The sequence below is a fragment of the Cebidichthys violaceus genome, unplaced genomic scaffold (assembly GCF_023349555.1).
Source record: "Cebidichthys violaceus isolate CVI_PGR_0920_01 unplaced genomic scaffold, fCebVio1.0.p SCAF_16, whole genome shotgun sequence".
Lineage (NCBI taxonomy): Eukaryota > Metazoa > Chordata > Actinopteri > Perciformes > Stichaeidae > Cebidichthys > Cebidichthys violaceus.
Window position 1 is genome coordinate 12,553,435 of NW_027176329.1, and position 26,072 is coordinate 12,579,506.

Consider the following 26,072-nt stretch of genomic DNA (forward strand, 5'->3'; position numbering starts at 1 on the left):
TGAGAAGCTCTTAATCTGGATTTTCCGTTTCCTCTCCGAGTCTCTCCAATTAGACTGAACCTCAGAACTTTTTCTGACTCAATCTAGGGGAGCCGCGTTGCAATTGAGCCTGACAGATATTTCATCTCTTATTGATCACAATAGAGGGAACAAAATTAAAGATGGATATTGCAGTGCGAAGCTTTCCATATTTAGATGTCGTGTGTGATGGCGTGGGCCTCGCTAAGCAAACAATTTAATTACTGGGGAAAAGACCAGTTCTTTGTTTCTCTGCCAACAAATGACAGGCAGCCCCAAAGTATGATACTCAGCAAGCACCACCCACTCTTGCCTAAGTGCTAATTATGCCTTGTATGATTAAGTAGCGAAATGGGTTGTCACTCAAAAATACTAGGAAAAACAAAGGGCTGTAGTTAGCTTAGTCAAAAGGCCTTTATGTTTGGGAGGAGCGCTGCCATTAAGGCCATTAGAGTTCAATTTTAGTGGCACGGGAGTATGAGGGGTGTTTCCTGTCAGCTTTTTTTGTCCTAGACTACAATCCTTTCCACCAGGAGAATCATGCATTTGTACGTGCGTTTGTGAGTGACTGTGCCCCTCTCCGTCTGTCCACGGCTCATCTCGCCTTCTGCTGCAACATACTGCTAAATATTTTGGATAATATTATGGCTGCGTGCTCAAGGACCACTCGTGGTTGCGGTGACATTTATTGCGTGTTTTATACTGACTCCTCACTCACTACTCTCAACCGGCCCCCTGCCGGTAGGGGCCGCTAGTGATAACACAGCTGAGAGCGTCACTGACACACAGCTGGTGCCTGCAGTCAGAGACGCAGTGGGGGAAAGCCACAGACCGTATGTCTATGGGGAAAACAGTTTGTCCACTTTTATTGTTTTGGACGGTGTGTTTGAACAGCTAACTGAACTACCAGTACACACACACTGTTGAGTGCATCGCCGTTGCTCAGCTGCTTCTTTGCAGCCGGAGACGCAGTTATTCTGTGCCTTTTTATTGGTCATTGACTTCACATTTCCACGCATACTGTCAAAAAAAAAAAATAGACTTGAAGCCTTGAAGGTGCCTACTCTTAACCAATCCCCAGCTGGTAGTGGTCGCTAGTGATAACAAAGCTGATTGCATCGCCCTCACTCAGCTGCTGCTCTGCGGCCAGAGACACAGTTATTCTGTGCCTTTTTATTGGGCATCAAACTCCTGTTTACACACGGGCTGTTGAGAAAATTTACTATAAGCCGAAATAAACGCTTCAAGTCGCAGTTACGACGTAGGACGGAGCGGAGACGAGCACATGCACAGAGCAGGTGCAGACTGTGTAGAATAAAATAAGAGCCTATCTGTTGATGTGAGACATGCAAATGAAAAATGTCAGACACACTTGCGTTCTAGGTGGGGGGCCAATTGTGGGATGTGTTCATTCATCAAACGTTACAAAAGTGGTTGCTGCGGACACTCAGCAGAGATCTGCACCCTATTGAGTGCACTTTTCTAGTCATTGCTGTTTTTTGACTTACTTAAACGCCTCAGGATTTTCTTTTGTGTGAGTTTTTCATTTTAAAAATTATATGGTTACAGATCATATGAAAAAAAAAATATGAAACAAAATAATCAACAAAACAATCAACAAAACAGAAATGTAAACATAACTGATTATATAAATGTAAATTCATAGGATATAGTTGACAGTTGCAGTTATAAATTCAAGTAAGAGGATACATTATACAAACAGAACTAAAAAAGACACTTGGGGGGCATGGATACACACACATTTGTCTTATTGTCACATGTAAATTGGGGATCATTAGAAATGTGTTGTAGACCCCGCCCATTTTCCCCATCTTTCTTCAAATATATGAACTGGATTTTTAATTCTCACGGTTATTTTTTTCATTCCATATATTATTTACAAGACCTTTGATTGATTGGTGATTAATTTTTTAACCAATTCCTTGTAATTCACTACCTTTTAATTCCCCTTTTCCTAATTTTTTTCCATTTCTCTCTGTCCCTGATTCCGTTACTGTTTGTCTTCTATTTCTATTCCATCCTTTCTCATTCTCCCCTTGGCCACCTCATCAGTTGACGGCTCCTCTTCCTTGCTCATCTCTTTCCTGACCTTTAAACATCAATTAATTTATTTCCTCTGTGAAAACAGCCACTCTAATGCATATGTTGTGCCTGTCACTCACAGAGGAGTGAAATCATGAGAGCACACACACGTAATACACACACACACGCGCACGCGCACACACACACACACACACACACACACACACACACACACACACACACACACGTACTCCACATACACTCAGAGACACGCAAAGCATCTGTGCAGCTCCTTGAGTCCTCCTCTCCAACAGTGGGATAATGTAGTCATTTTAGGCAGCGGATCAAAGCCACTCTCTGAGATCTTACTCTCACTGTGTGTCCATCTCCATCCTTCTGTTTTTTGATGTCGGAAAATACAGGTATTATCTATTATTCATGGTGACGTCTGTGAATGTCTGTATCATGGCATCCATCAATGCATTTTATGTCTGTCCACTCAAGCTGAATGGAAGAAATTCCAGGCAGTATGATCAACCAGCGTGTGTTTATGTGCGACTGTGTGTTAGTGTCTCTCAACTTGTGTACAGTAGAAATGTAGCTCTGTCCTAAAAAAAATATGACTATTTAATTTGAAACAATGTAAAATCTAGTGGGCAGGTTAAAAATTCAACATGACATTTTTATTTAAAATAATGATCATAAATCCATTAGATTCAATGACCTTGAGCCTAGTAATGACCTAGTCATTGTGCCGTTTATATTCTATTTTCCTACTAAATATGAAAAATAAATAAGGAAGAAACATTACCATTAAATATAGACACAGCACCTAACTAGACCGAATGGAACCCGAATAGTTGGACATTTGTCCTGTGCGTTTGTTTGGCATTTCTCTGATCTTTTTGGTGTCCATTATAATTTACAGAAAATCAGAAATAAAATAGCATACACACATACAAATTAAATTGTGATACATTGCAATGAGGCCCATACAACCTCAGAAGATAACTGGTTTTGTCTAAGGTGGCCCAACAACAAAAAAAGCTCTAAAACACACTAATTCAATTCCCGAATGTGGAAAAAGAATAGTAATTTGTTATGTTTATTTTAAAGTGTTCAGAAGATGCTTTATGCCAATTAATTGCGTTTTGAAAGTGTAAATACTTTGCTTTGAGGCATCAAGTCATTGTAATATCCCAGATCCAGATACAGTAAGCTGTAGGTGAAAATGAGAACGGCACTGAAGGAGAAGGACACATGCTAATGAACAGCATACAGGAATGTAAATAAACAAATTACACTTAGTGATTAATAAATATATACAGGCATAAATTATATACCGTACAGGAAATAAACTGCAGCCTGGCTCATTAGAAAATAAAGCAATTACTCCCACAGCACATGAGAAGCAGCCACCGGCTCAGATTAAAGTTATGAGTGAAAGGAAGTTCTAACAGACACCCCACCTTTCTCAAAGTCCCTGCCACCCAAACACAAAGAGAGCACACTAAACCAAGAACACAATGTCAACGAGCCTTCTGCAGGCTATTGTTTGCTTTTCCCCCTTCCTTCTGTGCTAAATTATGCAGACGACTGGTGCCAGGCTCCAAACATAACGGCTCAATCCAACAAGTATAGAACAAGTAAGCAGGAGTTCTATATCTACAGTATACACACACACACACACACACACACACACACACACACACACACACACACAATCACCTGAAGGCTCAAATATAAAAGTGCCGGTTAAAGAGATTGTTTCCACCTCTACAGCTAAAAAGAAGTGGGTTCAAACGTGTTGCAAATAAACGAGCAGTGTCTAAACTGTTGTTAAAATGTCTAAACCTTTGAGGTGTTCACTATAAACGACGGTATGTGTATACGATGCAGTATGCAACATGTATAATAAATACGATGTACGACCTTTCCTAAGGCCTTTGTAGCTGCTTTAGCAAAGTGCACTCAGTAGAGTGCAGATCTCCGCCAGGAGAGTCTGCAACAACCACTGCTGTATTGTTTGATTGAATAAATACAAACCATGATTGCCCCCCCGTCTAGACCTTAAGTGTATCAGATGTGTTTTTCAGATACAATCATTTTAATCTATGCAGCTGTCTGTACAGGCTCCGTGCAGCTACACTGCCGCAGTTCACCAGTCAGCCGCCGTGTGAATTCTGACTTGCTCCTAAAGTAGTGTTACGGTGTTACCGCTTTTGCATTCAGCGGCTCACGTTAGCAGTCTTGGAAAAGGTAGGAGTTACTGGAGGCGTATTCAGTTGGTTGAAATCTGCAACCATACCGCTAGACGCTGCCAAATCCTACTCACTGTGCCTTTAAAGTTTCCTCTCAACAGAAACGGTCAGTCCTGGTGTGTGTTTAGTTCTGTTAGCTGTAAGCTATGTTAGCTAAGCACACCGCAGGATTCTGCTGCCCAGTAGGGTCGGGTGATATGTTAAAGTTTTCCAAACGGCCACCATCAGCCCAACAACCGGCGATTGCCCGGTAAATTCAAGCAGGTGCGTGTGTGCTTTTGTTTGCAGTGGAGGTAACTAGCGAAAAAAAGGGAAGCGCTCTGTTGTAGTCAGTGCTCTGTTCAGTTTGTGCTTTGCTATGTGATAGTTCAACATACATACATGCAACTGTGTTACCTAGACATAGAAATCAAGAGACGAAAAATGTCTAATCCGTAGCAGAAACAAGATTCCAAAGCAATGTGTTGATCACCTGCGGCACCTACCGAACAGTTAAGAGTGGTGAGGGGTCAACAACCAATGACGGTGTAAAACAGTGAATAATTTATATTTCAAAAAATTGTGAATCACTGCAACCACAAGAGGTCGTTGATCACACAGTCATAAATGAGCACAAACAACATTAGGCTGATGGGTCCAGCAGTATGCACACTCATGCACCCACTAGACCGAATACATAATCTCCTGGCAGAGATACCGAAAACAAATACGCACTGCATCATCTCTAAAATGTCTTCTAGGAACAAGAAGTCACAAAGAATGATGAGAAAGGTTCAATGTTTTCGGGACTATCAACTACATTTCATGTCAGAATTTGCCTTTTACCTTTCCACATTTCAAAACAATTTGTGTATCTATGGGGAATATGGAGACAACCACGGAGAAATGGTCAATGTGTGGATATAATAGCTTCCAAGACATACTGACACGTTCAGCTGGCATAAGTGCAGATACTGTGCGCCCACCACTTCAACACACACAGCACACACAAGAGTGTAAGGCAGCAAATGGCGGGTAGTGTTGGTTTTGGCGTTTGTATTTGAGAGGATGGAATCGATGCCGACTGCCGTCTGAAATGGCTTTTGTACTCACACATGTACACACACGGACACAAAAACACACACAATTGCACAATAATTTTCACAAGTAATACAGGAGAGGTGATGGCCTTGTGGGCTATAAGCCTCTCCAGCTCTGGAAGTACGCAGAAGACGTTTTCAAAGCCTCATCATACACACAAAAAACCACATGGCAGACACACTGATAGGCACTCGTCACGAAGACATACAGCTCCTGATAAGATCTAGTATGAAAGCTTTGCTGTACACATACCAATCACTGCCAGAGATAATGATCTACAGACTTCAAAGGGATGCTATGATGAGAGCAAAAAAGTGAGGCATGAGGGAAGTATAATGGATGGAGTTTGGCAAAAAATGGCAAACGGGCAGCATGCAGCTGTGCCTCTCAGTGATTAAACTTCCATAGGCTGTGAGCGCAGGCCAAGGCTGGGTATCATTTAGGTTTTATATACTCCGACTCTGCTCATGAGTTCCAGTATTTGTCGAATACGAACTGAGGGTACATTTCTACACCCTTGAGACATTTGTCACAAACTCAAGGCCAGACACGTCATTCCAAACTCATCAAATACCAATGCTTGGTCAGCGGCCCTACGCTTCAAACGTTGGCGCTCTAGTTACCTCGCTAGCGTCAGTTTTGGACTCAGGGACAGCATGTCAAGTTAGATGCATTGAGTGTATTTTCAAAATAAACCTCCAATGTAGGTTTACTTAGTTTTTAGGTATACTTTTGCCACTATCATAACAAAAGGCAACAAAACCACTTGGCTAGGCCCTGGGAAAAGATTGTGGTTTGGGTTCAAATAAGTAAGTAAAATAAGTTCTGATCTTGTTCTAGTTTCCTTTTTCATGAATGAATTGGTATTATAACAATTTGTTTGGTTAAAAGATATAATATTCTCTATCTTGCAACACAATAGTTAAGTTTTGATGCACAGTTTGTCGATTCTGCTAAATCGTGACCACCACCGCATAAAAAGATGCTTACGCCACACTGCATAACATGCTGCAGTATGTTAGCACAGGTGGCCCTAACTCGCTTTCAGAAATGAAAAAAGCTGAATTGGAAAGCTTATTTCTTAACAAATCCTTAGGGTTCCTATGAGTTCCAAGTCGGACCCGATTCTCGATACCCAATCCGGCAGGCACTGGGGGTTACGTGGCAGCTCGACGCTCAGGTCTCTATGGCAGGTGGATCTATGAATAGACTGTGGCACAAAATGGCAGCCCCTGCTGGAGGCTTTTGCATCCGTGTGCACAGAGGCAGCAGAGGTGCAACTGGCATCTCCGTGTCGTTATCAAAGGAGACAGGCACGGGGAGCTGCTCTCCCCAGAGGCGTTGGCACAAGCGGGGCTGAACATCTCAAAGTCATCCTTACTTTTTCCCCTCTTTCTCTTCCTCACTTCTATGGGTCCTCTCTCGCTTTCTCCCGTCTCTGTTCTCGGGGGAATCCGCTGTTCCCCGCAGGCCCGTTTGTGCCTCTGCTGAGATGACATCCATCTTCTCAGGAGGGGGTTTCATTGTTCTACTTCTCACCACGTTCGCCTCGCATGCAACTTTTACGCGCTCTCGTGTGCCTTCGCATATTAAAGAGTGAGAGGCTGCATGCGTGTTCGGAATGAGAAGACAAGACGGTATAAGTCGTATAGGCGGGGAGGATTGAGAGAGCTGTATCTGTCAGGCCTGTTCTTGTTCAAAGGGTTAATGGGAAGCAAGAGTGTTGTTCCCTCTGGGCACGGCACCTGGGGTTAAACGGATAGTGACTGACAGCGGAGGAGTGGGAACACTTAGTTTCTTTTGGTTCGGCTGTCCCTGGGGCTTTTTATACACCTACTGCCACAAGCATTTCTGTCAGTGGTTCCAAAATCCCAGTGGAGTGTGCATTTACATGTGCAATACATTAATAAAGTCTTTGAAGTTTCAAGCGGCCGAGAAGTTGGGTGGTTAACTTTTGCAAGTATTTTCTTCATACATCATAAGTTGACAGTAACTGTGTGATCAATGTAAAAACTATGGTGACGCTGAGTGCTTAAAGCACAGCAAATACACAAGCAAATGTAACACACAAAAACATCAACTTCAAGACACACAAAAATACTTTTTGTTAACTAATCTCTAACTGGAGGATACCAATAGTAGTTTGATGACTTTGCCTGTGCCTCATTTGTTTGAATTGGCAGTCTAATAATAAGCTAAAGGCTAACCCTAGGTTAACAGCAGATCTGCAGTCGGATCTGCAGTTGGTTGTCAGATTGGTGAAGATATTTCTTCATTTCCTGGTGTTGTGGCTATTTACAGTGTGTTTAGCTGTCAGGGCCACCATTAAAAAAAGCTTATCAGGAGTTAAGTATCACTGCATTTGCAGCATTGCAGTTCCTCCGTGGGTTCCACTGAGATTGTAACTATTCAAATATCCTGCTGACAGACACGTGATAACCTGAAGCCAGAATGCTGTTCCACACTTTCAACTATCATCTGTGCGGCTACATACTGCAGTACCATCTTAGATGGTAACCGTCAAGCACTGCATTCCTTGCACTGATTGAATTAGGTGAAACAGCTCTCTGATGTAAGACAAAGACAGGATCGCAGAAATACATCAGGCTGTCGCCTTGAAATCACTAACAATAAAGAGTGACCCTGCTTCAGATTCAAACAGTAAATACAATTTTGTAGCTTTAAATCTACCTATTTAGACATTAAAGAACACCTTTTATAATTTTTCACAAAAACACACAGGTGGCGTTTCCTTCTTTAAACTGAATCACTAGGAGATCTGAAGGGTGGATGGCTAAAGTAAGCTGGCATATATTTGGACGATTCTAACCTGTTCTGTTCAAAGTCTAAAGATCATTACTTCACGATTCACCAGGTGGTCATGTGTGCATGTATGTGATTGCACCCTAATCTAATGATGCTGCATACAAGAGCAGCTACCCCACCCAGGTCTCGCTATCTTGCAATGCGTCTCGCCGTTTCAATCTGTGGCTATCGCCCTGCCCCAGCAGCGGAGCGCTATCTGGCAACTTGCCTCCTACACGCCACTCAGTCTAATCTGCCCCATCAGCATCCAACCACCTGGACGCCTCGTTCGTATGCACAATAGTACACACAATTATTCAGGTATTATATGTGGTTGTTATCAGAAGGAAAGAATCCTTGTCTTGGTGCAACACGCGCACACATTTTGATGCTTTTTGTCTGTGAGGGGGAGGAATGGGCAGGAAAGACACCTGGATAGGGCACATTTCCATCTAAACCACAAGATTACATGTTGCAGGGACTTGATCCACAAAGGCGTGCGTGCATGTGTGTGTCTGCATGTGTGTGTTTGTGCGAAGGAGAGGAGAGTCTCGGTGATGGAATGATTAAATGTGTCAGTCAGTTGGTGGGTGGGCGAGAGAAAGACCTGAACGGGGAGCGAACAAGCAAGAGAGACAAAGAGCCTCTCGCTGCATGACATATTCAAAAGGCCTCGATCAACATAATGCAGCTGTGCAAAAACACCAGGTCCTGAATATCAGCTTTCAATGAAGAGGCAACACAATTCTGCACATGCACCCAATTGAAGTCGGATGAGAGGATGTCTGGTCATATTTGAGGATGATTTTAAATAGAAACAACACAAGGACCTGCTGTCTACGTCAAAAAAAATCACCCGTTACCTGATGGCTCAAACTACACCGCTTTAAAATCTGTCAAATCTGGCATCCCACACTCCCACCAGGGGAGAGCGACTATGGGCCGACTTGCTTAAACTGCTCTTGACAGCTGCTCACTGACTGATTCTGAACACTCTTAAGGCCCAGTGTGCTTTAGCCTAAAGGCAGAGGCATGGTCTGATCACGACACATCCGTCAAGCCAGACAGACTCTGCCCGAAGCCTCCAACAAATACAAACACAGGCCACACACACACACACACACAAACACGTGCAGAAACACACACGTCGAGCGGCTGACCCAAGACTGCTGCAGGAGATTGGCTGAGAAGGTGAAGAAAAGCTCTATCTGCCCTTACATACTTGCAGAGAGAGCAGACGCATGCACACACACAACTCTACATCCACTTTCCTTTATTCCTGACAGAGAAAGAAAGATCTAATATAGTGCATACTAGGTTTGGAGAATGCAGTGCTGGAGGAAGTATACAGATATTTTACTTAAAAGGATAGTTTTTTGAAGTGGTGTTGTATGAGGTACTTATCCATAGTGAATTGCCTACAGTAGATGACAAGTGACATGCCTGCAGACAGACAAAGGTACTGCTGTGGACGGGGGCAGCAATAAAACGTATTATAGTCACCTAAAAGAAAGGCCCCCACCATAAAACAAAAAATCAATATCAGTTTAATCGGAGCCTTTATGTAGAATATTTACACTGCTTTACCTTGCCTTCAGACAGCCCTTTGAGTTGGGGAACTGAGGCCGTTATCTATGCTCTCTTTGAACTCAATAGACTCCTTTGATAAAACCAGTAATTTACCTCGCAGAACACGGCAGTTGCTCTTCACCTGCCTCAATTGGTTAGTTTGTAGTATTCTGTGACATTAGTGTTTTAAAACAACGTTTCGTGTGCTGCGAGGTCAAATTGCTGTTTTTGTCCAAGGAGTCTGGTGTCTTTGAAGAGCGCTTGGATTAATTTCACAGCTTTATACTAACCAAAACTATCCCTTTAAGTTAATATAGCAATACTGCCGTTAAAAGAAATACCTCAATAATGGTTCCTCAATAAAAATGTCAGGTAAAAGTAGGCAAGTACTAATAGTATAATGTACTAAACACACCGAAAATAAAAGTACTCATAATTCAGAAAAATGTATAAAGAATATATGTATATTAATATATGACTATTACTGATGCGTTAATGTAAGTACAGTAGCATTTTACTACAAATATTTCCTATGCTATTATGTAGTATAATCTGTAACAATGCATCATATTTATTGAGCTGACCATATATTTTGCATGTCAACTCTTGGTTTGTAAAATAAACTGTTCTCAGAGATCAAGTAGAGAGTAAAAGATTCGACCTGATCCTCCTTTTTTAACACATACTGTATGAAAACTTTGATCATGCTGAGATGTGGGGGGGGGGGGGGGGGGGGGGGGAGTATAACTACACACAGTCTTGCACAAAAACATGCTGTATGTATTGTTTTGAAGACAGCTGATGAACAACAAAGAGGGGTGCTCGTGTCTGTGTGTGCGATGGTGGTCTGATGAGCTGAGCTGTCTGTCACCCACCTACTGCTGTAGCAGAGAGGAGTACGCTGTCATTCAGAAAGACAGCTGTGTCTCCTCTCTCTCTCTCTCTCTCTCTCTCTCTCTCTCTCTCTCTCTCTCTCTCTCTCTCTCTCTCTCTCTCTCTCTCTCTCTCTCTCTCTCTCTCTCTCTCTCTCTCTCTCTCTCTCTCTCTCTCAGCAGGGCGCCGCCAAACTCCCCTCCCCTCCGGCAACAAACCCCACAAACAAAAGATGGCATGCGCACACAAACACAGCCAAGTTCTCTCAAAGGAGGCGCGATAAAGACCTCGCAGGGTAGAAAATGGCAGATGAGAGTGCATTTTGAAGTTTGAACTTTTTCTTTTCTAGTCTCTCCGCGACAATAAGAGCTTGTGTCTTGTCCTGTTTTTCTCCCCTCCTGGGTTTGGGAAAGGAGGTTCATGAAAGACGGCCCTCAAGTCTTGTATAGCACTCTGATTATGAGGATAACAGTGTCATCAACTACCTCAAAGCCTTGTTTTTGTTCCTAAGTGAACACCACGATTCCCCCAAACAACCAGAAACAGCCTGAAAATCCACATACAGAGCACACATACTAACGACCCTGAGAGTGCCTCTTCATAGACTCCAATTATAAGCCAAGAAGTAGGCAATTAAAATTCCCATCACAGGGTGAAAAAGCATCTTAAGTGGCTGGGCTATAGTCCTGAAAAGTACCTTGATGACTCTATTCATTTGCTGCCTGCTGAAGCTTCACCTTCCCATCACTTCTAATTAAGGAGGCAAAGAGGATCCAAACGCCTCTATGCAGAGGGCTGGAGGCGGGGATGAGGGGGGGGAGGTGGAGCGGTGTGAAAAAAAGAAAAAAAAAGAAAAAAAAAAGAGGGTATTGGAAACGAAATGACAAAGAAGAAGCATTCTGTACTGGTGATAGTTGAGGAGCGCTCTTTAAGTGGAAGAATGAAAAGAAATAAAAAACATTACCTGATAGGTTTTTTTTTTCTGTCACGATGCAGGGAAAGTGTGATCCCAAATTAATTCACGCTCAAACTTATAAATATTCAAACAGTCAAACTGAAACGTGTACTCGGAAGTCAATCAGAGCTCTTAGAAAATCAACAGAGTCAGAGACGACTCCATCGTTCTGTTTGGCCTCCCTTCATATCATTCAAACATCCATATCCGTATATTTATCCAAATACTGTACAATAGTAAAACATGTCATGCTTCAGATGCCTATGAGTTAAACCTCTCCAATATTTCACGAAAAAAAAACAACATTTTAGAATATTTTTAAAAAAGGAATAGAGATTTGTGTCTCAAAACACTCATTTCTCCTTTCCTACCCCATTATGACAACAATATAATATAATAATGTGCCAATTTTCTTAAATTTCACTTTCTATTAATAGTACATTTAGCTGATAATACTGTCATTTTACTAGAAAAAACACCGAACACCAGAATCCCTTTAGAATACCTCTCATTTTACTGCAGCGGGGTCTGACAGTCTGCCCCACGCAGTTCTGGTTCTCCTGTGCCTCCCTTCCCTTCGGCAGGCCCATAAATGCATTTAATTATGTAGGTCAGGCATCATTATTATTTGAGACCGTTTCATTACCAGTTAAAAGTTCCTCACAGTAACTTTCAGTTGGATTTTATAGTAAATGCAGGACTTTTACAGTACTTTTACTTCAGTAAGTGATCTGAGAACTTCTTCCCTTGATTCTACCACATTCCCTCCAATGTCTGCTTCCCTCGACTTAACAGCTTCGTTCTCCCGTATACACCGTACAACCTCTGCAGCTCATCTCACTCTTCCTTGCTTCTTTCATCTTCGACTGTTTATGCTCCTCTTCTATTTCCTTCCTTTTATCTCAAAATATTCCTGTTCTCTCATCTCCTGACTTAAATCCACACACAAAAAAACTTTGTAAATATACATTACATTTGTTTAAAGCACCAGATAGGTCAGACAAAAAAAATGCGACTGTCTGCACTATTTTTGAAGAAATGTATGTATTCTCGCTTTTGCTCTTCATCGCGTGCCTCCTTTCCCCTTTCCCCTTCACCCAGAAGACATTTTGCTCACAATGCTACACCGCTCACCTCTCTCCATCTCGCCGCTCCTATGCTCATCCCTCTCTTCTCTCCTCCCTTTATGCATCCACCTCTCAGGCCCATGTAACTCCGCAGGGACCAGCCATCTAAAGCCAGGCCAGTAATCCTCTCAGGATATTGAAATGCCAATCCTTCCTCCTCCCTGACCCGCACCTCCACCCCATCTCTACAGCCTCCCCGCATCCCTCTCTTCTTCCCTGCCTCAGCTAAAGCGCTTTGGATGTACCACTGGGGGCCAAGACATTCAACCCGAGTGTGTTCTGATCTCTCACACACACACACACACACACACACACACACACACACACACACACACACACACACACACACACACACACACACACACACACACACACACACACACACACACACGAACGAACGATGCAGAGGCAATATGCCATTATCGCATCCTTTCGTGCCCATACACAAATCAAGCATAAAGCAATGCACAGAGCATATTGCATGCAAGTGCGGTAAAGCACGCACATTGAAATGCCCTCATGCACCTATGGCCTGGTGCACGAAAGAGCAGACACTCACACATGCATCCTTAATCCACCGCTGGATAAGGGGCCCCATGAGCCCGGGAGCAAAAACTGATCCCCCATTTAGCCAGACCATGCCCCGTCTCCTCACGCGACTCCAGTCATGTTTCTATCCCCATCCCTTTTATCCATCCACCCATCCTTGACATGCAACACCCCCCCCCCCTTGGTGGCCTGGAGAGTCCTGATAAAACCCCATCTGTCTGGGAGCAATCCACAACCCCCCTATGCATGTGCAAGCATTTGGAAAAGAGAAGAATTCAATTTGTATTTGGTTTAAAATGGAGAGGTTTTAATGTCCCTAGATTTAAAATGCTTTTCATCCACTAAGAAAGAAAAATCTCAGAGCATATGCATAGATGTAAATTGACCCTGTGTGTGCGTTTTTTTTGGGGTTTTTTTGGCCACAATATAGCACCCGTTAGCACCTTGGCTCCCCAACTCGGGCTGTGCCCTTAAATCCTCGGGCTTTCTTGGCCTTCAGCTGCCAGCTAAACCGTGCCACCCGCTGCTAACAAGCTTACCGCGCCCAGAAAAACAAATACGGTACAGTAAGAGAAGATGGGGAGAGAGTTGAAGAGAGGATAGGGAGAGGTGAGGAGGAGAAAGAGGGTAGCTGTGATTATGACAGGCGGCGAGATAAAAAAAAAGGGGGATGATGGTGGAAAGAGTGGTTTTGGATGGAGTGGCAGCATCAGGAGGGAGGGAGAGAAATGACCATCTAAGAATAGTGAGTTTAACAGGAAAGGATAAGGTGGGGGAAATGAGGAAGGAAATAGAAGGTATAAAAAAAAAAAAGAGAGATCGGAACAGAGGGAACGAGGAGGTATGAGGGGGGAAAAAAAGGTAATAAAGAGATGATGAGGTGGCAAGAGAGAAAGGGAAAGTGAGAGAGCGTGTGTTAGCTTTGTTCCACATCCCTGCTGCAGTATTCATAAAGGTCAGTGAGTTTTGATGGTGTAAAGACTCGGTGTGGAGGCTCCACTCACATGTACGGACACAAGGTTGAGGTTTGTCCACGGATGGTTTTATTTCTTTTTCAATTCTGTGCCTGACCTGGCTGCACAGGACTTTCTATGGACTGGGTGAGCTACAATGTTATCTATGTGGCTTATCCAGCAGCAACACTATGACACACAGAGTCCTTATTTAGGTTGAGGCAGTAGATCATAAAAGGGAACAAAAACATTATGGGTCCATCACCGTTTCTCTGAGTCGTCTCCTGTGGCAACAGATAAACCGAATGCTGAAAGGTCAAGACTTAAGAACGGAAGTGGTGTTAATGTTAATGGGTAAGATATGGATTAGGATTGTTTACTCCTTTTTAAATATATTTTTTATATTCTACCCGACTGCAAGAATAGTATAAATATAAACAACAAGAAAGAGACAGGGAGATAAAGTGTGTTTCACGTGTGTGCACGGACCACAGTCCTCTCTGGCGACTGAGCATTAGTTATTAGAAAATGTATAGTTTTGTCTAGGTTATTAACATTAGCAGCCATGCAATAGTGCAAACATGTGATGCAGATATGGTAACAGCGTTATAGTCCTAAACCTGCAGTGTTTTGACGGACTGGTTCGACCTCACTTGACCCGAGGGGAGAGGTGTCCATTGAGGAGAGCGGGCAAGAGGGCTCGGGTGACCTTTAGTTTGTTGGCTGTTGATCTGAACCATGCTCAGCCGGCATTGTGTGGAAACCACAGGGCGCTTTAACAAAAGCTGACACGCGACTGGTTAAGTCAGGAGAGGTAAGACAAAACGCGCATAATGTAATTCTAAAGCAAATACCTGTCTCACATTCTCTCTCTCACACACGGGAAGCATTAAACACACCAAATGTCAGTCTAAATCCTCCCTGACACAGAAAGTCTTCTGAAACCTCGGCAAACACACTCCCCTAACCCCTTGTCCAATCCCTCTGGATGACACGGTTAGCAGGACGACTCGCAGCCTAATACCCCATAATAACCACAAATCAAGGCCGTGGCAACTGCTGACGAGACAGACGGACAGAGAAGAGGGGAGATAAAAGGGAGAAAGGTTGAAAGAACTGTGGGGACAGGAAAAATAATCACTGCAGGTTTGTCCTTTTCCTCATACAGTGTCCCTAACCCTGGAGCTCGGAGGGTTTTTGGTCACCTAAATCCCCTCAGGGAGCTGGAGACGGCTGTGTTGGAGCTTTTTAGCCATGTTCGCATCAGCCGGGCTATCGTACATTTCATGTGATGTCACATAAAAGGTGTCAAGTATGACACATCTGGTAAAAGAAGCCTTTTCTCAGGATGTGGTGCACTAAACAAGACTCAAACGGAAAGTTTACACTGGATTAAAGTTAACAGGTGGACAGAAATTCTACTAAAATAACATAATGACCATGATGTTCCTTGTTTGCTGGATGTGCAAGAAGCCAAATGTTCGCTAAAACGTTCACTATAAAACCTTTTTTTTTCTATTTTATCTCTTGCCCCGTTAAACATTGCTTAATGCAGCTTCAAGTTTTAAAACACTGTAAGTGGAATGCAAGCATACTGAAAGGGGTAATGTACAGATTGTAAAGCCCTCTGAGGCGAATCACAAATTTGCTTAAGAGGGGTGATTTTGCGCGATAAAAATAAATTGAATACAAGGTTGTTTCTGGTAAGCCTTTCTTTCATGTGGGGTGCTGTTGCAAATGGTCCACAATGCAAAACTTGTGAAATTTGAACGTTAAAGCATTGAATATTACTTTTTTTATTCAACCCTCATGGTTGCACAAATAGTACGCATCAAGTCTGGGACATTTGTCAGAATATGTCGGGGTATTTCGCACACTGGGCACCAGCTAAAACCCTGCCTAGGGCACATAAAGCCGTCTTCTTAGGCTCTCACTCACTCTATGTGGTCCTGATGTCCAGATGTTACTCTTACGTAACATTTACAGTTGGCCAACAAGAGAATCTGGGCCACTGGGAAGCACACTCATCCATTATAAATGCACCCAACATCAATCTCCTTAAAGCTGCCATCTTTGTAGCCAGCACAGAGAGGCACAATCTCAATCATGAACCCCACTTTCAACAATTGGAAAAATGCAATTTATGTTGTTACACACGCAAAACTCTTACTTCCTTACTGTAACAAAGTGAGAGTTCATCGTAAACGCAGTGTTATAGCTCAACTGAAACTAACCCGAGACCCAGAGAGCTGCTTCCCCCTCATCACTCACATATGACTAACTGTTCTCCATTCATTATGCAGCTCATTTCTTCAAAGCTAATTTCCAATCAGTGGCAAAAACCCACACCGCCGTTCTCACTTTCTCATTGCTTCTCCGTCACCTGCTTCCACGTGCGGCACCTTTCAGTCCCTCTGCCCCAGACACGCCTCATTATGCTACCACTCCGTTCAGACTAATATTTATTTCAGCAAATAAGCAGTAAACAAGCTTTTAAACAAAAACAAATGCACATTAGGTATGACAGGTAAGTGTACGCGTGCATTTGTGTATTAGAGAGTGTTTGTCAGCGTTCAGCGCCCAGAATGTGTTCTTGTACATTTTTCAGTGTGTGTGTTTGGTCTTTTCACACTTGAGCGCCTCCAAATAGTGCTGTTGCAGAGCTGGTTGACAGGACTACTTGGCAAAGTGCTTTTCAAGCCCCTGGCTAATGGCCTGCTGAAGACTTCTGCTGATGAAAATGAGATCACCTCGACCCCGGCGAGACATTTTGCTCCGTCTACAATGGCGGGCACAGTGTGGGGGAGGGCGTCTGCGTGCGTCCGCACAGACGAAGAGTCAGTCTGCTGGATGCACATTTGCATTCGTGAATGCCTCTCTGTATGTGTGAACAGGACCCGTACGTTGACGTATGCACGTTGAAAATCTAAATGAATTACGAGCGTATTCAAAGGTCACTGTGTGTCTGAGAGGCGTACACGGCACCTGCAAGTCTGCACATCTCTGCGTGTGTGAGGCAGCCAATCCTAGCTGAGTTCACATCTGCGTCCGCTGACGCTATAAGAAATGAATGTGCTTTTATGAAACAAAACCTTAAAAGTCATATAGCGAAGGTCATACATTTATTGTGTGAGGCTATTTTTATCTTTTTAGGCTGCCTTGTAACGGATCACAAAAGATTACATCCTGTAAGAACCAGACCCACTTGCGAAGATAATATTTTTTCACAAAGCCAGCTTTTAAACATTAGCACAAACTGCAGCAAAACAGCACAAATATTGCATTAAACCGCCTGGAAAAGAAAATTCAGATCCTTTGTGATCTTCCCTAAAATATATATATATATATATATATATATATATATATATATATATATATATATCCCTACAAGATATTCAAATTGAGAAACCCATGCAGCGCAAGCTGATTTAAAATTCATTTTCAGCTGAGCCGTCCGAGCGTGCTGGTATGTGCCATTTGAGTACATTTGCTACATTTTGGAAATGCAGTGTGACCTCATTCTTGCTCAGCTGTTGTTTGTGCCTCCTGACTGTGCAGACTTGTGTTGTACTCTAAAATAAAAATAAAAAATGGTTCTTTCCTTGCGCATGCCGTCATATGCGGTTATTATTAAAGGTCTAACTGGCTGATGACTCACCTGGCAGGCTTGTGGACACGTTGACCTGGGTGTAGAACCTCTTGCTGGGCAGCAGCTCCGACACGCCGTTCAAGGCCTCGACGGTGAACGTGTAGTTGGTGTTGGGGAGGAGGTTGACCACGGTCACCGTTCTTTCCGTCAGGCCGACCTGCTGGGGCACGAAGCCGACGCTCGCCCCGCACGGCTCGCACTGCTTGCCGACGCATCTCCGGCAGCCCACGCTGTAGGTCAGATCCACCCTGCCTCCTGCGTCAGATGGCGCGGCCCACTCCAAGATCAGCGTGGACTGCTTCAGGGTGTAGACCAAGTCTCTGGGCGGCGAGGGGGGCCCTGGAGGGAAGAGTGAGAGAGTTGCATTTTGGTTCATTGTTGCATCCCTCAGTCTTTTTTTGAAGACAGAAACATTTGTTGTAAACATCAATACTTAATCAAACGCATCCTCGCGTCTGCAACTGTTACGCAGCAATTGAAATTGACAACAGGATTTTACTTTGTCTAATCATATCACGACCACACGCCATGCCTATTATACACACTGGAGCGATCACAGCAGCAGCATTCTTTAATCCCAAACGCTACACTCACTTCCTATCATCTGCTTATTATAACCTCTGTAACGGTTAATGTAAAGCTGGGCATTTCTGGAAAAGGGGCTCGCATAAAACTTCCCAGGATAATTAAAAGCAATACCATATTTAACTGTAACATATGCAGCAGTTCCACAGCGTGGTACGGTACGGTTTCACTCAACTTAACTGGCTCTTTTTTGTTTTTTCTTTGGCAAAAAGTTGTGGATAATACCTGGTACTCTTTTTTTGGTACCATCTCGGTCAAGGCTCCAAGTGAGCTGAGTCGGTACTACAAGGTGGAGATAAAACATTACATGACATGGGAAATCATGCCGAAAAGCCTCCTTTTTTTTTTTTTTTTTTTAAAGCCAAGCCACTATCAATAGCGACCGCTAGTATGTTTATTCACTCGAAACAGATATTTTTTTTTAAAAAGAATTCGAGTTGAGCCATTCAATAGACTACTCAAACATCATGTTGCTGAAGCGCTACGTTTCTTCTCATGACTGATGACCTAAGTGCACTGGGTATTACAGCGTGATTGCATGGGCTCAGTTTGCACATCATGCTACGATAATCCTGTTCCATCCAGGATTTGGTGATGAGAAACAATTGGTTTGATGAAAACCATTTGACCCAAATGGGAGAAGGCGATTGGAAATGTGTAGTAGTTGCTGGGATACGACAGTGTATTGCTGTTTGGGTTTGGCGGTGGGAATGAAAACATTTATTTGAATGGGCTTGAGGAGGGATTATTGATGATGCGGGGAAAACACTTGGGAATAAGACAAGGACTAAATGTAGTAGCTGTGTGTTTCGATGGCTTAAGAGTACCTGATGCCTGAACATGTGCGTGCGTGAGCATGGAGAACAAATTTGTCCATTATATACTGATGTCAACAGTGCTGCGTGGAACAAATCCTCCACTTACCATCAGTAAACAAAAGGTGAGTGACCATGGAGAAGGCTTTTAGCTCTCCCAGAACATCAATCTCATTTCATATGAGGGTTGTGAAATGCCAGACGCATAATGAGAGTCTGAGCTGCTCACTGTAGAGGCTGTGTATGTCACAATGTGTGGTAGGTTGCTGAAAAACACGGGACTATTATATGAACACACCACTGTCTGATGCACAGGGCTTTGTGTGTAAATTAAAACCTCAAGTGTTTTAAAATCATCCACCAAATTTAAATATGCAGTCCTGTATTCAAAAGGACTGTAAAGTATCTCATCACTTAGTCAGTGTCCTGACTGACCTCTGCCTTCTCCTGCAGGTCCTTGCACATGCCGGCTGAATGAAGCTGAGGTCCATTAAAAGGCCATGAATTTTCTACGTGTCCCTGTGTGTGTATGTGTGTGTGTGCATGTGTCGTGTAATGAATAAGTGAAGGTGTGCGCGCTGTCGAACGCGCCGCACGCCGCAGATGCGTCCCGCTCTCAGACACACGTGGACTCACAGAGTTACATAAATCCGGAGAGCATTCGGCGTGTGAACACACCTACTCGCATTAAACGTAGCCACAGCTGGGCCTTTCGCGCCTTCTCGGCCTCGTGCTTCCTCTTTAAGTTTCCCATTTTTCTCTCCGATCCTCTTCAAAAATCAGAGCTATTAAAACCTGACCTCCCAAACCATTTTGCTCCTCTTTTTCCCATCTTCTGCCCTCTTTCACTCTCCATCTCTCTCCGTCTTCCGAGTCCCCCTGTCCATCCAAATGACTCTTTGACCCCCGCTCCGCTGCTCCTCCAACATACTGAATCACAGCAAATCAAAACTTGCTCTTGATGTTGTATTTAGAATATTGCCATTAAAGCCTATGAAGAGTCTGCATTTATGCATCTCTCTGAGCCAGAAGCTAAAACAAAATTGATTTTCATGATGCCATTGTTGGACACCATTGTCCATGGGGAAAGTATGGGTTGTAGCAGCTGCGGTATAGAGGGACAGTACATGAGCAAGTAATTCTTTTGTACAAAAAGGATTAAATGCAGATATGGTTTGACTGGAGACATTTTGAGACAATATCAAAAACTATGTTTGTTTTGGACAAGCAGGAATATAATTGCAATATCTATATCTATATATAAATATATAGATATACATATATCTATATATTACATTACATTATTACATTACAGTCATTTAGCAGACGCTTTTATCCAAAGCGACTTACAATAAGTGTATTCAACGTAGGTATTCAAGAGAACTACTAGTCACCAGAAGTCATAAGTACATCTCCTTTTTCAAACAAGCATCTAAGAGCATGAAGCAGAGCATAACTCAGAGCCAAAGTACAGTGCAGAAACAAACGAAAACAATAAGTGCAACAAGCTAGTATGAAAACAATAAGCGCTAAGTGGAAGGCTCAGGGTAGCACTTCCTGAAGAGGTGGGTTTTCAGCCTGCGCCGAAAGATGGGCAGCGACTCCGCTGTCCTGACGTCAGTGGGAAGTTCATTCCACCACTGTGGGGCCAGGACAGAAAACAGCCGTGACCGGGTCGATTGGCCACATGGACCTCTGTGTGACGGGGCAACCAATCGCCCCGAGGCAGCAGAGCGAAGTGGTCGGGTGTATAGGGCTTGACCATGGCCTGGAGATAGGAAGGAGCTGTTCCTTATATGTGTGTGTGTGTGTATATATATATATATATATACATATATATATATATATATATATATATATATATACATACATACATACATACATATATATATACACTATGTTGGCTAGCATGTCTAGCTAGCTAGCTAAGATTTGTACCGTATTATAATGGGGTTAAGTATCATGACCAGAGATTCACATGTACAGTGAATAATATGTTCATTCTAAATAAGTTCAAGATGTCTTGAAGCAAATCCAAACTTGCTCCTGATGTGTTTTACACTATTTTACGCCATTAAGTCTGCATATATGCATTTCTCAGTCAAAAGTTAAAACTGTTAAACTGCAACTCGGCTCCCACTGTTTTTAAAAAATCCATTTGCAGACACGCACATTGACAAACAATATGCATTACTTGAATATACATCTTTTTTTCTTATAGTTATTATGCTACAGTCATTACCGCTGCGGTCCTGTTAGCGGTAGTTTCACTCTGAAAACAAAGACATACGTCTGTGTCTCCAGTGAGACGTTTTCTTTCACTGCTTCCAAAGTTTTACTTTTCCTCACCAACGCCACATCGAAACATCTAATGTGTTGTAATGGAATAGCCGTCATTAACAATGGTAATTAGTCATGTCGGGGAGTATTACAAGCCGTATGTTTTTTCACCCGTTTCAAATTCGTAAAACCATTAAGAGTTTATTATTTCAAAGAGACAGCAGAGGCTCCCAACTGCGGTAAACACAGTAGGATTTAGGTACTTCAAGGGCATTGATGGCAAAGGGAATAGAATGAAATTACACCGGTATTATTCTTTAATTGCAGAGATAATAAAGTGCGCATATTAAACCTCATTTGTCTAACAAAGTCTCCCTTTTTATTTCATTCTTCAAGCTCTAGATTCTCCCTCTCTCTTTTTCCGTCCCTATCAGGCAGTGGATTAGCCAAATCTGGGGATGATCATAATTAGCGAATCAATAGTGTAATTAATGTGGTCATTAGGCTGCGATAAATGTTATCACACCGGGATCAGAGAGCTCGGCGATCAATATTGTAATTACACCTCCTCCAACGCAATTACCATAAAAGACAGTATGACCACACACACACATAAATATGTACACACATGTGAGTGTGAATGCACACAAACACGCATGCACAGACCTTGTGACCCCACGGTTTTACTGCCCTGCTCACAGGCTATGGAGCCCATTATTCCTCCATCTAATTACTATGCCATATCAATAGGCTGCTCTCCATGCAGGAATCAATAGGGCTACACCCTGCATGCTCTTTGTCTTATCGGCCTTGTAGTGCATCTTTATTGGAGAAGAACGGCATTCGGTATGTGAGGTGAGGGGTGAGAAAAGGTAAGAGGTGAGGTATGGGTGGATAATGCACGGACATTCCGAGGATGAGATCATGGAGTTTGTCGCTTGAGGAGAGAGAGACTACATTTCCGTTTGACGGAGGGAAGAAGAATGGGGTGATAACACGCGTGGACGAAAAGCCTGAAGAGGGGGGGAAATGCAAAGAGGCAGTCAGCAGGAAGAGAGTGATGAGTAAAGATGGCAGATCGAGAGAGAAAGAGAGAGGGCAGGGAAATGTGTGGTCAAGGGTCAAAAAGAAGAGCGGAGGGGGTCGGAAAAAGACGGGGTGGTCCGGTGGAGGAGGGGATAATGGATGTACGGCAGAAAATGGGTCTGTAATGTCAGGATGAAAAGGTGGTGGAATATGGAGTGAATGTGCAAGGTTAAGCAAAAAGATGGAGAAAATGCGGGTAATGGGCTTTTTGAACGAATACATAACGTGGACCTAATGTTAGGAGGGATGGCAAGAGGGGTTGAATGATGGATGGGTGGTAAAAGGGATAAAGGCTAAGAGGCAGTGGATGGACACATAATGTGTGTATACTCTTAGAAGCACAGGTCGGGGGGGGGGCGTCCACCGTAAAACATGAAATAACGTGAACGATCATGAGGATATTTCCCCTACGGATGATCAACTCTGCAGATTTTGTCAAATAAGAAGTGGATTTATCTGACATCCCAAAAATGTGCAACATCTGAGACCGATTACTCAAAATAAATCCCCACTTTCTAACTCTCGCTCAAACGAGACAACAAATGTTCTGTGTTTACTGATGCAATCAAGGGGAAATGAGAGGAAAAAAAATCCTTTGAGCTTCTAGCTGTAAAAACTCTTTGACCAACTCACAACTTTATCATCAATAGCGCAGCACAAGGCGCGTCTCCTGTCTCTAGTTTTTGATTCCGGACTTGTTCCAGGGATGATTAAAGGAAACAGCTTGTGTGTTTTTTGGGTGGATTTTCTGTCCTGAAAGGGATGCAATAGAGGAGAGGGCACAAGGGGAAGGAGAGGTGAAGGTTGGGTGAGACGAGACATGGAAATGGGGTGATGAGGACGAGCTGGAGAGATGGGAGAATGAGGATAGATGGTGAGACAGAGGACAGGGGACGTGGGTGCAGGTCAGACAAAGAGGCAACGAGATGAAAAAAAGAGGGGGGAGGGGGGGATAAAAGGATTCGGGGTGAAGGACGGGTAAAAGTGGTCTTTAAGGATAAAGAGGCAGACGACAAGGGCAGACAGACGAGAGGCTGAACGGGTGGGAGCGATAATGATTGGCTCACAAACATGAAATTGCTCGCTTAATGCAAAAAAATGTCTTGATGTAAGAGTGAGCGAGAGATACGGTGCGATAGAGATCCACACACAAATACAAACACATATAATCTTCTTACTTGTGCATGGTGCTGAGGGGGTGTCCAGGGGGGTTCTGAAGTGGTCCTCCTCACACACACATGCCACAGATCCTTCCTCCTCTGAGACGCTGTTGGCCGGGCAGGGAAAACACTCCTGCTGCCTGGAGGACATCTTGTAGGAGCCACGGGGACACGCTGACAAAAGAGCACACAGAAACATAGCACATTAGATGTGTGCAAAAAGAATGTGATTAATCGATGATTCCAGCTTCCCCGAAGAGGAAACCCATTGAAACACATACGTATTTTCAGGAGATGTATGCACAGGGGATGAACGCATTGATCACCCATTATTGTGTAACAGAAATTTGAAACCATGAGATATTTCCGGAAGTCCTGAGAGGAGAGTGTGAAAAAATATTCTGGCGATTCATCTTCTAAGTCTGATCTATATTGTTTCTCTTCTGTGTTGATGACTTAAGAACAAGTAAAAAAAAAAAAGCTTTGCAAGGATAAAGTTTTTAAGTAACTTCTTTTCACATGTTATTTTGTCAGGATAATGACAGTGTTTATTGTAATACTATTTTTTGGCCACAAGAGGCTGAAGTGCACCACTACCCAATGTTCTAAATAAGACAACAATCATTTTTAACACAAACAACATTTATTGTCCGACAGCAAGTTACGTAGATTAAAAATTGCTTTTTTTCCCAGCTTTTTTTTTGTATAGATGTCAAAAAGTCTAAGAAAATTTATCCTGGCAATGTTTATTATTTTTTAGCCGTTAAGAATTTAGCTCAGACTTACAAAATGGATTTTTTTTTTCCTCACTTGTCTCTCGGGGCTTCCGTAGATATATCTCGACAGTACAGCCAATACAAATTCTCAACCTCTTTACAAAAAAAAAAAATCCAAAAGCATTTTTTATATAACTTGCATTTTCACTTCTTGGCACAGAAGCTCCAGCACAACACCAAGCACGGCAGCATTTTAAAGCCTAAGGAAAAAGATCTCACTTTCAATTCATGAGAGAGAAAATTAAGAATGAATGGGGAGAAAAATAGTAAGCGAGTCCAGAGGGAGACGAGAAAAAAAAAGTATGATTAGAGGAGAAAACCCATCTGACAAACACAATTCTCACATTACGTGTGCAGTGGCCTGCTACTGGACTGAACCGGCGAGGCAAGCGAAAACAAGCCGAGGCAAATGCGCAGGCACGCCACTGCAAAATTTGATTTGGGGTCAAATTTGATTTTCACATATCCAACTTTATTTGCCAGTTTTGAAAAGCATCTCTCTCTCTCTCTCCACATGCCAGCAAACTAATCCACATGCAGTATGAGAGGAGAGAGGATACGAACCGTGAGAATGTGGGCGGGGCAGATAAGCACTCGTGACCTTACATGTGCAGCACACAAGAATCCACACCGAGCAACAGAAGCCCATCAATGCATGTGTGACACGCTTACGTAAAAACACACTCACAAACAGGTTATTTTACACCCGCCCTCTACGCACTTTCATATTCCGTTGTAGCAGGTGATAATGGGTGTGAAATCAGGCAGCCGAGGCTCTGTTCTCCTCTCTTCTGAGACTGTATTCTAAACAGCGGGGCTGCATTAACAGCTCGGGTTTGCTCTCGCCCTCTTTCCCTTCCTCTCCTCGGAACTCTTTCTATTCTGCTAATATGTCTGTCTCTCTTATCCCTTTCCCACTCTTCACACTTTTATTTTTCTTCTCTTCTCTGTTTTGCATTCTACTTTTCTCTCCTCCTTGCCTCTCTCTCTCTCATCTGCACCTCTCTTTTTTTTCACTCTCCGTCCTCTTATAAAAACACACTCTACATCTCTATCCGTGCAGATATCCAGGCATTTGAGTGGCCGTTTTCTTACCATCTCATTATTCAGTCGTGGCTTCTTGTTAGGTGGTTTCTGTGACTTGGGCCTGACGCATCCTCTTAACAGAGACTAGGTTAGCGAGTTTACAGTTAGCGTGTGAACTTAATCAAGTTTATAAAGAATAACAGTTGGTAATGAGAGTCCATGTTATTCACCAAAAGATAATTTGATTGTTAAATAAGTGACAATGCACAATGAAGTGGCGTGATACAAGAACTTAATAGATGGCGCAGAGTTGAAGACTTCTACAACACAAAAATCCATCTGTTCCCTCTGAGGACACCTCAAAGAGCAATCTCACTAGTGGACACTTGGAACCAAAAGACAAAGAGAAGACAAATAATTAAAGGGCCAGTGTGTAGCATTTTGATGGATCTATTTACAGAA

The 26,072-nt window shown here is 43.0% G+C and overlaps 1 protein-coding gene across 4 annotated transcripts in view; it reads right to left on the reverse strand.

Moving 5' to 3' along the window:
* LOC137872838 (ephrin type-A receptor 7-like) overlaps nucleotides 1–26,072 on the reverse strand; it is a 148,958-nt gene that overhangs the window by 33,069 nt on the left and 89,817 nt on the right. For all 4 annotated transcript variants that reach the window (XM_068711306.1, XM_068711304.1, XM_068711303.1 and 1 more), the window contains exons 4-5: nucleotides 23,827–23,982; nucleotides 17,892–18,221 (exon numbers count right to left, since the gene is read on the reverse strand). In XM_068711306.1, coding sequence (XP_068567407.1) covers nucleotides 17,892–18,221; nucleotides 23,827–23,982 — 486 coding nt within the window. The remainder of the gene's footprint in view (nucleotides 1–17,891; nucleotides 18,222–23,826; nucleotides 23,983–26,072) is intronic.